This window comes from Saccopteryx bilineata, chromosome 1, assembly GCF_036850765.1.
Source record: "Saccopteryx bilineata isolate mSacBil1 chromosome 1, mSacBil1_pri_phased_curated, whole genome shotgun sequence".
In the NCBI taxonomy this organism is placed as follows: Eukaryota; Metazoa; Chordata; class Mammalia; order Chiroptera; family Emballonuridae; genus Saccopteryx; species Saccopteryx bilineata.
Window position 1 is genome coordinate 351226250 of NC_089490.1, and position 13193 is coordinate 351239442.

The following is a 13193-nucleotide window of genomic DNA, read 5'->3' on the forward strand; positions in this document are numbered from 1 at the left end:
AAATATGCAATACAATATAATAATGATCTATTGTAGCATTGTATACCTAAAACCTATATATTTTATTAATCAATGGCACTCCAATACATTAAATAAAAAATAAATTTTAAAAAGCAAAAAAAAAAAAAAAAAAAAAAAGATACTTGTAGAATTCATTAAAACACAGTTGCTGGACTTTGTTCCCTAGAATTTCTAGTTCAGGACATCTGAGGAAGGGCCTGAGAATTTACATGCCTAACAGTTACCCAAGTGATGATGATGATGCTGGTCTGGGAATCACACTTTGAGAACTACTTTTCCAGACTCTTGTTCACATCAGATTGGCATTACCTGAGCAGTGTTAGAAAAGAGAAACACTGTGCTTTTTAAGTTTTAATCACCCAAGGGTCTTGTTCAATGCAATTTGAATTCAGTAGGTCTTACATGGGGTCTCAGATTCTGTTTTTTAACAGGCTTCAAGATATACACATGCTATTGTTTATTGGGTCACACATGGAATAGCAAAATTCAAAACTTTTTTACCTAAATCCCTCTTCTTATACTATGTCAAAATGATTACCTTTCCTTCTCCCTGCCATCCTGTACCAAGTACTCTAACCTCTCTCATCTTTTATAACTCACTTCACAAACACACACAAAAAATTTATCCTGCTTTCCACAAACTAAATGAAAACTATCACATGAAACACCAAGCTGCCACAGAATTTTGTTTGTCTCCAAAGCTTATCATTCCCCGTATTCTGAGTGGAATTTGGATTATTTATATTCAAGCCAATTTGCTCTGTAGAACTTTCATTATTTCCATATGTCAAGCATTTTTCAGGGTGTCCTTATTCTTTTTTAATGTTTTCCACTTAATATGTCTTTCTCTTACTTAACAATGTCTGCCCTGATTAGTTGGCTCAGTGGCAGAACATTAGCCAGAGTGTGGATGTCCTACGTTTGATTCCCAGTCAGGACACACAGGAGAAAGAACCATCTACTTTTCGCCCTTCTCTTTCACTCTCTGTCTCTCTTTTACCATCTTTCTCTTTTCCTCTCACAGCTATGAATCAATTGATTCAAGTGCATTGGCCCCAGGCACAGAGGATGGCTCCATGAAGCCTCTACCTCAGAAGCTAATAATAACTTGATTGTTAGCATCAGTCCCAGATGGGTAGAGCATCCGCTGCAGGCGAGGGTCTCTGGGTGGATCTTGGTCAGGGCACATGTGGGAGTCTATCTCCCTTCCTCTTACTTATATTGAAAAAAGAAACACAATATGTCCTACTCCCATTATAATGTTATTAGCAATTAGTACAAGGTTTTACACATGGCAAATATTCAATACACATTTATGTCATTTATTTTATTAATGTTCCTTTATTGATTTCATATTAACAACTATTAGAATTTTGGTTTTACTCCTTCTTGATTTAAGTATTTCTTAATTTCATTTTTTTAGATTTTTTAATTTATTGATTTTAGAAAGGGGGAGAGAGTGAGAGACAGATAGAGGGAATGGGAGAAGCGGGAAGCATCAACTCATAATAGTTGCTTCTTGTATGTGCTTTAACCAGAAAAACCCAGGGTTTCAAGCTGGTGACCTTAGCATTCTAGGTTGATGCTTTATCCACTGCACTACCACATATCAGGATTTTAAACATTTCTTGAGTTCTCAAACAAGTCCCAGTTCTTTCTGTTAAGGAGTTCTCTCAGGATCTGTAGCTTTCCTCAGCTTCGGGATTTATAAAAGCCTTTGAAGATCCCTCTGCGTATCTCCTTTGTCTTCACGCTGTAGATGATTGGGTTCAGCATGGGGGGTACAAATAAGTAGACATTGGACATCATAACATGAACAACAGGTGGGGCACTTTTCCAGAAGCGATGGATCATGGAGACAGCAATTATGGGCACATAGAAAGCTAGCACTGCACAGATATGTGACATGCAGGTGTTGAGTGCCTTGAACCGCTGCTCTCGGGATGCAATGGCCAGCACAGCTCTCAGAATCAATGCATAAGAGAGAAGGATAAAAGTTGAGTCTATGCCATAGGTGAAAATAACCACAAAGAGTCCATAGATGTTGTTAACATGGATGTCTCCACATGCCACTTTCATGAGATCTGGATGGAGGCAGTACGAGTGATGCAAAACATTGCCCTTGCAGAAGGGAAGTCGTTTCAACAGAAAGGGAAAAGGCAAAAGAGTTGTGAGGCTCTTGGCAAGGATGCCTAGGCCCATAACCAAGATGCACCTGTTGGTGAGCACAGTGGCATAGCGTAGTGGATCACAAATAGCCACAAAACGATCAAAGCTCATGGCCAGCAGTATGCCTGATTCCGTGAAAGAGAAAGTGTGGATGAAGAACATCTGAATCAAGCAAGCATTGAGACTAATATGGCGGTAGTTAAAGCAGAAAGTAGCAAGCACAGTTGGAAGTGTTGAAAAGGATACCCCTAGATCATTGAGAGAGAGCATGGAGAGAAAGTAGTACATGGGCTGGTGCAGAGCAGTCTCCCGAACCACCAGAGCAAGGATGCTGAGGTTGCCTACAATGGAGATCAGGTACAGGATGCAGAAAACCAGGGCAACCCAAGCTTGACCTGTCTGCATCCCAGGAATGCCTGTGAGCTGAAGTGTGTCAGGCTGGAAGGGGGTGCCATTGGGGCCCAACATGGCAGGCAGGTGGGAGAATACAGATGGAGAAGGAGCCCAAGAGGGTGTTTGGGGCAGTTCATCTTCTTTCAGACATCCTGTCCCAACACAAAAAATCAAAGGTTGAAAAGGTTTGTCTCTGTTTCTGCTTCCCCTATTAGATTATGAGCTCTTTAAGGATAGCAACTGGGTTCTACTCATTTCTGAATCACCATGCCCAGTATCCTTCCCAGGCCAGAGTAGAAACTCTGTGAAGGTGTGATGATCTAGATTCTAGTGAGTGCCCATCATGGCAAGGCAACAAGATTAGAGACCTTGATGTAAACATCCCCTAATTCTCACCTTAAACTGTAATATCCCTTCACTTCCCCATCTTGGGAAATGAAAAACCCACATTTTGGCAGTTTGGGGAGACATAGAGGTTATCCTCAACAGGGAAAAGAAAACACTGCTTATAACTTGGGAAACTGTTCAGTAATTGATACAGATAAAACTTTTACATCTTTTAAATTAGTTTTGATAACCTTTACTCAGATTTGGCCTCAGCTTCCCAATCCTTCCCAATCAGCTTATCCCTGAACATGCTTACATAAAAAACTGTTCCACTTCTGAAAATCTTAAATTTTATTTTTAAACTTTCTGACCACATCCTTCTACCTTCCAACTCACTCTGCTTGTGCCCATATACCTGCTTTCAGTCTCAACAATCCCTTTATTTGTTTTCTGGTCTATTTGTCTTTTAGCACTTTCTCCTCACTTTTTCCTGACTTACTCTCCCACTAAAGCTGGTATTTACATCTCCTCTTTGAATGCTCTTTCACATCCATACGGCAAATCCTAACTTTGATAACTTTTATATTTAGACTGGGTGTGCAGCTGGATAAAACCAAAGAAGCAAATATTTGTTGGGGAAAAAAACTGATTATTTACCCCTGCCTTCATTTCAACTTATTTAAATCTTTATCCGTTCTTATACCCTGACTCCTGAGAAAGAGATATCTCTCTTTCACCAAGGCCAGGGCCTCTACCTTCAGGATTCCATCTCTTGCCCTCTCCTTCAAACATCTCTTGCATTAGTCCATTGTGTTTCATCTTCAACTTCTTCCTTTCTGTCTCTTTTTTCCCCTTTAGATAATGAGCATGTGCAAGACCATACTACTCTCTTACCCTTCCCCAATTCTTAGGCAAGCTTCTTGAAACACTATCTCTCCAGATGCCAAGGAAGAAGAGCTTATTTATGTTTCTATTTTTCAAAATTTATTCTGACATCTTCAAAGTCAGGAATTCTTGACCTTACCTTCTATCACTGCTCAAATTACTATAGTGTGGTTTCCACATCCTACATTCCCCCTCAAAAAACTAATTTTTTTTTGCACCACTGACTTCTTTATTGTTTAATCTAATAATAAACTTTCTCAATTTTTATTCATTTGGCCTCCTTAAAAGAGTTAATTTTGTTGGTAACTCACCTTTTAAAAACTGCCTTCTTCTTCTGTAGGCACCTTCTCCCATTTTTCTCTTACTTTGATTTATTTTCCTCTGCCTTCTTTACTGAATCCCATTTCTCTGTCGTTGTCCTTAAATAGCAGGAAAAGTAAACAATAGTTAGAATGGTGTAAATTGAGAAACCATATCATAAAGAGCTTTTTCCATGTTTATACCAACCTAAAACATACTAATAAACACACACACAGCCAAAAATGTATCAATACTAACAAACCCACACTAGTATTTTACTAATTATATTCCTGCAACCTACTCAGTACTGAAAATCATGGAGAGGAAGTATGAAACACCATCAAGACAAAAATCTAGATTCAATAAATCAGCCCCTACATCTAAGGTTATGTGATTGATTTGGTATTAAATTTTTTATTCAGATGGGTACCTGTCATCAAGGTCCTGGCTCATGGACTTCAGAAAAGAATACCTTTATCTCATGCTTGGAAGAGAAATATGAGGGTCAGAGTCAGTCTAGGGTTGCAATGAGACTGTTACAGTTTGGCATAAGTTTTAGGTAAGAGGCCCAGGTGGGTAATATGAGGGAAAGGCACTCACTGGGTGCAAACTCCTTTTTCTTATAGCTGGATGTACTGGTCTGTAGGTCCAGGTGGCAGAGTGACATAAGCTCACTTGCCTAAGGCTCATATATTTATGAATACCTCAGAGTCCCTAGGCTTTTTGTTTGTGGTTAGAAGAAGAGAGTGGAGACAGTGGAGAGAATGAGAGCAATGAATACTGCTGGGCCTTTGGAGAATTGGTCCTAGGAGAATCCTTTTCTTGGACCTATTAATCTCTAATATCATTATCTATATTCATTACTATGTTAAATCCCCTTGGTCAGGAATACAAACACATGAATACACACAAACATGCCTCGTCATTGACATTCTGTTAACCCGACAGGTACTTCTTTAGCATATTGAATTATTTATTTGCTAACATGTTGACTCTTTCAGATTCATATACAACAAAGAGATAAATACAAATATATTCATTCAATTGCCCAACAGCCTAGTTATTAATCACATATCTTGACACATCAAACACACACTATAATCTGTGTATTCCTACAATGATGATAGAGACTAATTTAGATTACAAGCATACTTTTAGATATGGACATTTAAATAGAATTTTATCCATATACTCAAAGAAATAATCAGATATGTTTTAAATATACCCCCATGTTTACATATCCAAAAGTATATAATTTAAATACATGCCCATATTCTCATTAACAGATGAACAAAATGGCCACAAATTCATATCCCCATATCTACTCATAAATTCATAATAGAATTTAAATCTATTGCAACTGTTTTGTAAAAATTTATGTTAGTGTACATATAACATGCTTTTAATGCAAGTATTCCTTTTACCTTACTTCAAAATTAAAAGTTTAGTTCAAAGACCAAACCAAAAGAAAAAAAAAGACAGAAAAAAAAAAAACACATTTGAGCATTATTGCTTCAGTTATTACTCTCAGCACCGGTGTTACACAGAGCAATAAAGAACAAGCACCTATTCTTTTTAATTAAATGTATTGGGGTAACATAGGTTAATAAAATGATATAGGCTTCAGGCGTACAATTCTATAGTACATCAACGTATTGTATCATGTGTTCACTACCCTAAGTCAAGTCTCCTAACACCATTTATTCCTTCTTTACCCTTTTCTACCTCTCCCCCATGCTCACCATATTGTTTTTTGTGACTATGAGTTTTTTTTCTTGCTTAACCCCTTTACCTTTTTCACCCAGGTTCCAACCCCCTTCTCCTCTGTCAGCTGTCAGTCTGTCTCTGTATCTATTCTTGCAAAGACAAATATTAAGAAACCAATCCTCTCAACAGTCTAAACACTCGGTAGAGGTAAACATGCCTCCAGACACTACTTAAAAATATGATATAAACTTACTTCACAACTAAAACAATGCTTTGTCTGAACTAATGTGTAAGTAAGACTTGTGCACCGTATATTTGAAAGAAATAAGATAAGTATATAAATATGTAAACTTTAATTGATTACAAGGGTTCTCAGGTTACAACAGTCTCAACATATGATGTTTCAAGTTTAGGATGCTCACTCTCATAAAAAACTTTAAAAAATTGAGATGTGAGTGCTTCGCCTTATGGCGTTAATATCATACTTACAGACTATGTGGGCAAGCTAGTTTGGTTGTGTGTGAGGGAGTTGACATCCTCCAGTACACTTACCTACTCCATTTTGGACTGTTAAAAGCAGAAGTGTTACATTTAAGTTAGGCTAGGCCTAGGGTGTGTTTTGACCTATACCAAAATTTGGGTTACGTCGCTGTTATAGGAGCACAACTATATAATAACCCAAAAATCCCTTGTATATGAATGCTGAAATATTTAAAGGAGAGTGTATTGATATGCAACTTAACTTTGATATACTTTGATAAGGTAAATGAATTGGTGGATGAATAGAAGAATAGACATATGGGTAGATATATGATAAAGATAGCATAATAAAAATTAATAATATTTAAGTGGTAGGTATACTTGTGTTTATTATAAAACTTTCTCAACTTTTCTGTGTTTACATTTTTTTCATGATAAAATGTTGGAATATTTTTAAAATTTATTATTAAAATGTAGTTGGCATACAATATTACATTAGTTTCAGATGTACAACATAGTGATTTGACATTTAATATATATACTTTATAATGTGATCCCACACTAAGTCTAGTAAAATTTTATAAATAAAAGAAATAGAGCAGGATATAGAGCATTGTTCTGAAAGCACAAACCATGTTTAAAACTATAATGAAATTCAACCAAATGCAAATAATCTAACAGCCAATTTTAAACCAACCCTGAGAATCTTTTATGTAAACTCAATGTTAGTACAGGGTATGACAGTCTTGACATACAATGTTTCGATTTATGACTCTCATTCTCATAAAAACTTTAAAAAAATTGAGATGTGAGTGTTTTAGCTTATATTGTTAGCATTGTACTTACAGACTACAAGGGCTAACCAGTTTGGTTGCCCATGATGGAAGAATACGCAGTAACAAGGCCTATGAATGTGGGAGTTGGTGTCCCCGAGTACACTTACCTACACCTGACTGAAAAGCTCAACTGTTCCATATGTGTTAGGTTAGGGTGTGTTTCAACTTACCCCAAAATTTGGGTTACATCACTGTCATAGGAATGAACTGTGTTATAACCCGAGAACCCCCTGTAGATGTTATGGGATGAATTTATGAATTTGGCATAATTGATACATTTTCATATGGTGAAAGACAAGAATCAAATTTCTCAGCTGTATCTTGTTTTGTCCCAAGGTTAACTGCTATGGTTAGTAAAAAAGGCCCTCATTGCTATATGTGTTCTCTAAGTTAGGGCCATCTGGTTTTTCCCCAAAACTATTCTCTCCCCTATGGAGGCTGCAGAACCATGCAGAACCAACTACAAAGACTATAATCACTGCTTTCAGAAATTAACAATGTTATTAAAAAACAGTCATCAATTCTATTTGAGTGGGTAAGGTTTCAGTAATAAAGGTAGGTTTTGATTATGTGCAAGTCTTGAAGTAGTTCCTCCCCAAAATCTGGCTATCTGGCTGTGAGAGTGATCATTTTACACAGCAAGATTTCTCCTCTTTAGAACTCAAGTTCAATTACTCTCATCTTTCACAGACTACAGTGTGTTACCACTTACATGGTGTTAACTATGAATATCAAACTCCACAGGAGAGGGCCCATTTTACATGCTAATGATACATGAAGAATGAGGTGACTGAATGAATTATGTTTCTATTCTGTACTATGGATAGGTTTGATTAAAATCTACTCCCACTCTTCTGCAGCTCTTCTGCATATATCCACAGTCAAAATATTACTTGGAGAATATCCCAAACTCCTCTGTCAGTGTACTTCCAGATGGGTCCTGTGTTAGGAAACATTGGCAGAAAAAGAGTATGTCACTTTCTACACTCCCCTACCTGAGGCAGAGTCTCTAGCATGGTTTGTAGCTCATCCATGGCTCCAGCTTCTGCTGGCTGAGATCACCTTGGCTCTAGTTAGCTTCAGCAATACCACTTTGACTCTCCAGCCTAAGAGGTGGCAGTGGCTTTCAGTAGTTGCAAGTCTCTAGGTTGTGTTAACATCTTCTAGTCAGTTTCTCAGCTCTTTTGAAATTTGTGTAAATTGTTCCCAGGATTAAGTTTATTGTTTCATTGTGTTGGTTATTACATAATTGTCTCTCAGCTTCAATTCCACCTTTTATATTACAATTTGTGATACTGGGACTGTCTTCTGCAAACTGTATTTCTTATTTGTCAAAGAACTCCCAAGATCTGCAAATGGAATGGGTGTGGGGAGAGGCTCTAGGACAGGAAGGAAGAGGATTTGATTTCTGTTGCTGTCCATGGTACCCAAGTAAAACCTCTTCACCCAAGCAACAGTGGTTAATTCCAGTGACACAGTGGGTTGCATTTTGCAGCTTTTCAATGTTCCCAGAAATAGACTAAGTCGGAGAAGTCCCCAGGTAAATCTTAATTATTTAGGACCTCTTGTCTAAACTGTTAGACTCCATCACCACCTAAACCATGCCAGTTCTCAAAAGTCTGAGTTTCAGTTCTGCAGCATCCCTCCTCCAAGCTTGTATAAATTAATCATTGTGAATCCCTCCCTTTGATGTCCAGGCCTAGCATTCAAAGCTACTTTTCAAAGTTACTACCTCTAATGACACCCTTATTTTTCCTTTTTTCCTTGGTCATTCTGTAAGATTTGGTTAACAATATTTTTACATTTATTTTTCTTAATTAAGGGAATTGATGTGGTTTTAATATTCTAACTAGATTATAACTAGACCTTGGACTCTGCTTCTTCGGTTAGATTGTGACTAATACTTGTGAATTCAATAGTTACTAAATACTATATTCCAAGCACTATGTTAAGACTGAAGGTGTAGGGATGATCAAAACTAGTGAGATCTTTCTCTGGGAGAACTAATGATATAGTTGGAAAAACAAAAGTAAATGCATTGCAATCAATGTGAAAGGACTGTTATCAAGAAATAAGGCATATTGTGGAAGTATGGGAGCTTACGTTAATGCAAATAATCAAAAATGCTTGAACAGATAAGACACCAAGAATAATATATAACTAATTCATTTATTCATTCATGTCATTATTCAACAAATATTATTAGACATCCAATATATACTAGGGGGAGGTGAGAGGGACTGGATTCTTTCTTTTTTCATGGTCTCCATATTAAGTTTTGTGATGATAGCCTGAAGAAATTGTAAATAAATTTCCTCATTGACATTACCTGTAACATTTCAGAGTAAAATAAAGGAAGAAGTATTTGAAAGAATTCATTGGTACTAGAACAAGTTTTAAACTTTTGGGGTTAAAATTTTCTAAATTTTATGTAATATTTTCTAAATGGCTAATATGTGCATCTTCTATTATTTTCTCACTTCAGAAAATATTTTTAAACTTCTTTTTAAAGAAACTTTGAAAGCTAGAGAATGACAATAGATGACACTATTTTAGAGTACATGTAGTAAATGCTAATTTATGGGAACATTTTAGCTATTTCCCTGAATATGTACACTTGCATGCCTCACTCTATTCTGAAAGCAACTGCTAAATACCTACATCACACGAAGACCTGCCAAGCCCTAAATAAGACATGACTTCTAAAACTATGAAGCTGTCAATAATCTTATTCATTCATTCTAAAGGTCAAGAAACTCCCAGCCACTGAACTAGGTAAGGGGGTTTGTAATTTATTTACAGTTATAGAACATTTTAATAGTATTTGACAGACTCTGTAGTGGAAAAATGTCAAAGATCCATGGCATCACAAAAAAGCTCAAGTGAATCATGTAGCAGAGGAAACTCAATGAGTCTTATAGCTATAGGATTCACCAGGAAGAGTTTTCATTTTTCCTTTAATTTAACACTTTCTCCTTATTCCAGTTTACATGAAATATAATTTTGTACTAGTTTCAAATGTACAGCTTATTGGTTAGATAATCATATACTTTACAAAGTAATCCCCTGTTTTTTCAAGTAACCACCTGGTAGCACACATAGTTATTACAATATTATTGACTATATTCTCTATACTGTATGTTATATTTCTCTGCCATGAGTAACTTCCCATTTGAACTTCTTAATTCTTTCATCTTTTTTACCCAGTGCCCCATCCATTCATCCCTCTGACAATCATCAGTTTGTTCTCCATATCTATGAAACTGTTTCTCTTTTTGTTGTTGTTGTTTATTCTGTCCTTTAGATTCTACATATAAGTGAGATGACAAGAAAGAGTTTCAAATGGCAGAATTCCTCACATGAGAAATAATGTAAAAAAAAAAACCACTGAAGCACACAGTCATGAAACAGAGTATTTGAGAATTTGCAAGAGGTTCAGGAAAACAGGAACAAACATTGTGAGGCTTGGAGTGAAGAGAGCTTAGAGAAAGCATACATATTCAACAGCTGTGAATTTTGCAGATAGAATGGTTTGAAAATAGACAACAGACAAATCCCAAACAGCAGAATTTTAGCTCAGGAAAATAAAAGGCCTTCTGAGTGGAGAAATTTCAATCTGATTAGAGTTTGAGGTACACTTGTATATGGAGCACAATTTTATTTTATTTTACTTATTTTATTATTTATTTATTTACTTATTTATATAGAGAGACAGACAGACAGACAGACAGACTGAAAGTTTTAGAGATGAGACACATGAATTCTTCATTGTGGCATCTTAGTTGTTCATTGATTACTTCCTCATATGTGCCTTGATTGGGGGGGGGGGGGGAGCTCCAGCATAGCAAGTATAGCAAGTAACTCTTTGCTCAAGCCAGTGACCTTGGGTTTCAAACCAGTGACCTTAGGCTTCAAGCCAACAACCTTTGCACTCATGCCAACGACCATGTGGTCATGTCTATGATCCCACGCTCTAAACGGCAACCCCATGCAAGCTGGTGTGCCCATGCTCAAGCTGGCGACCTCAGGGCTTCAAACCTGGGTCCTCAGCATCCCAGTCCGACACTCTATCCACTGTACCACCTCCTGTTCAGGCTGGAACATGGTTTTAAAATGGATTCTTCATCTCTCAAAATAGCTGATACATGAAAACAACGGACACTGTAGTTTTAATGAACAACCATTAGAACATTTTAAATGTATTTTCAAAGAGCCAGTGTGTTGACTTTAAACTCCTTCTCTGAATTTAGTGGTTCTCAACCAGGAGTGTGTTTGTTCCTCAGGGGACATGTGGCAATGTCCCCTCAGGAGCATTTTTTGGTTATCATAAGTGGGGTGGAGTATCTATTGGACCAGGGGTGTTTAATATAAATATCCTATAGTGCACATGACATCACATCACAACAAAAAATTATTTAGCCCAAAGTGTTAATAGTGCTGAAGTTAAGAAAGTCTTGCTTTATTAATATACAATTAAATTATGAGAGAATATAGTAAAGATTTCTAAAGAGTTTCTTTGAAGAGAGTTAAGTTTCCCACCTCACACCCCACACCCAAGAGAAAGGGAAGGGTGGTAACTCTACTTTACCCTGAGTCCAAAGAGAGGGTCTTCAAGGATTCTACTCAAGAAATATATGTCCGCCCTCGCCGGTTGGCTCAGCGGTAGAGCGTCGGCCTAGCGTGCGGAGGACCCGGGTTCGATTCCAGGCCAGGGCACACAGGAGAAGCGCCCATTTGCTTCTCCACCCCTCCGCCACGCCTTCCTCTCTGTCTCTCTCTTCCCCTCCTGCAGCCAAGGCTCCATTGGAACAAAGATGGCCCGGGCGCTGGGGATGGCTCTGTGGCCTCTGCCTCAGGCGCTAGAGTGGCTCTGGTCACAACATGGCGATGCCCAGGATGGGCAGAGCATCGCCCCCTGGTGGGCAAAGCGTAGCCCCTGGTGGGCGTGCCGGGTGGATCCCGGTCGAGCGCATGCGGGAGTCTGTCTGACTGTTTCTCCCTGTTTCCAGCTTCAGAAAAATGAAAAAAAAAAAAAAAAAGAAATATATGTCCCTGAAATTTAGGAAAAGAGACACACACAACAGACTGTTTCTTTATCTCTGCTTGAGAATCTAAATGGAGAGATAAAAGTTACCTTGCTGTGCTAATAGCAGGATTGCACGGAAGATTATCACTGTTTTGGGTAAGGCATTTGTTGCAGTAGAGGAAGGCTGACCATTCCCTGGATGGGTTTCATGCTAGAAAGAGATGGCATGGTGTGGTCTTAGAACCTGTCTTGAAGAACATATAGTTCTATGAAGGGCATCTGGGTTGTGGATAGAATCCTAAGAAACCATTAAAAATAGATTTTAAAAAAGGGGTTAAATCAAGTAGAGAAAATATAAAACATAGGGAGAACATATTTTTGAATGATCTCTGAAAGCACCCAATGAAAGAAGTCAGATTTAAACATTTAACATACCTAGTAAACAAGACAGCAGCTAACTGAAGCACTAATTAATTACTAAGCTTCCACTTCCCCTTCTTTCTCCTCCCTGAAGAAGTCAGAAATAGTGGTAAACAAGTGAGGGAGAAGAAAAGGGGAAAGGCTATAAAATTTGGACACTGGGAAGCTTGAATTATAACCTGGAGTCCAATATTCTAATTACTTACCAGAGGATGATTTATTTTCTGAATGTGACAGGAAATCTCAGGAAACTGAGTTTTCAAACAGAGGAAAACAATAATTAACACTATTTAATACATTTAAAGGGAAAATAAAAGTAAAAATAGTAATTTTCTGATTATACCTTATTTGTGAGATTAGTCAAAACATTACATAACTCTGAGATCCCTTAGAAGATGATGAGCTTTTCTCATTATGATGGCCTGGCCATCATTCACCAGATGGTGTCTTGCATTGGGTATTGAAATTGTCTGGCAGAATGCTGCAGGGTGTTTTTGTTGTTGTTGTTTTCAGCTGAAAGTGCCCATTTTTTATTCTCATAAGTCATTAAGGACCTCAAGAGACTAAAACCTTCTTGATGCATTTTCAGACACTAAATCAGCATCTCTCTGTTCTCTCCAGGGGCTTAT

The 13193-nt window shown here is 37.5% G+C and overlaps 1 protein-coding gene across 1 annotated transcript; it reads right to left on the bottom strand.

Annotated features, from left to right (window-relative positions):
- Positions 1-1665: 1665 nt before the first annotated feature.
- On the bottom strand, positions 1666-4147 carry LOC136320624 (olfactory receptor 51I1). The gene is made up of 2 exons (XM_066253784.1): positions 4107-4147; positions 1666-2735 (listed from the first exon to the last, which is right to left on the bottom strand). Exon 2 carries the CDS (start codon positions 2656-2658, stop codon positions 1714-1716), a length of 945 nt encoding a protein of 314 aa, XP_066109881.1. The 5' UTR covers positions 2659-2735; positions 4107-4147; the 3' UTR covers positions 1666-1713.
- Between the last annotated feature and the right edge of the window lie 9046 nt (positions 4148-13193).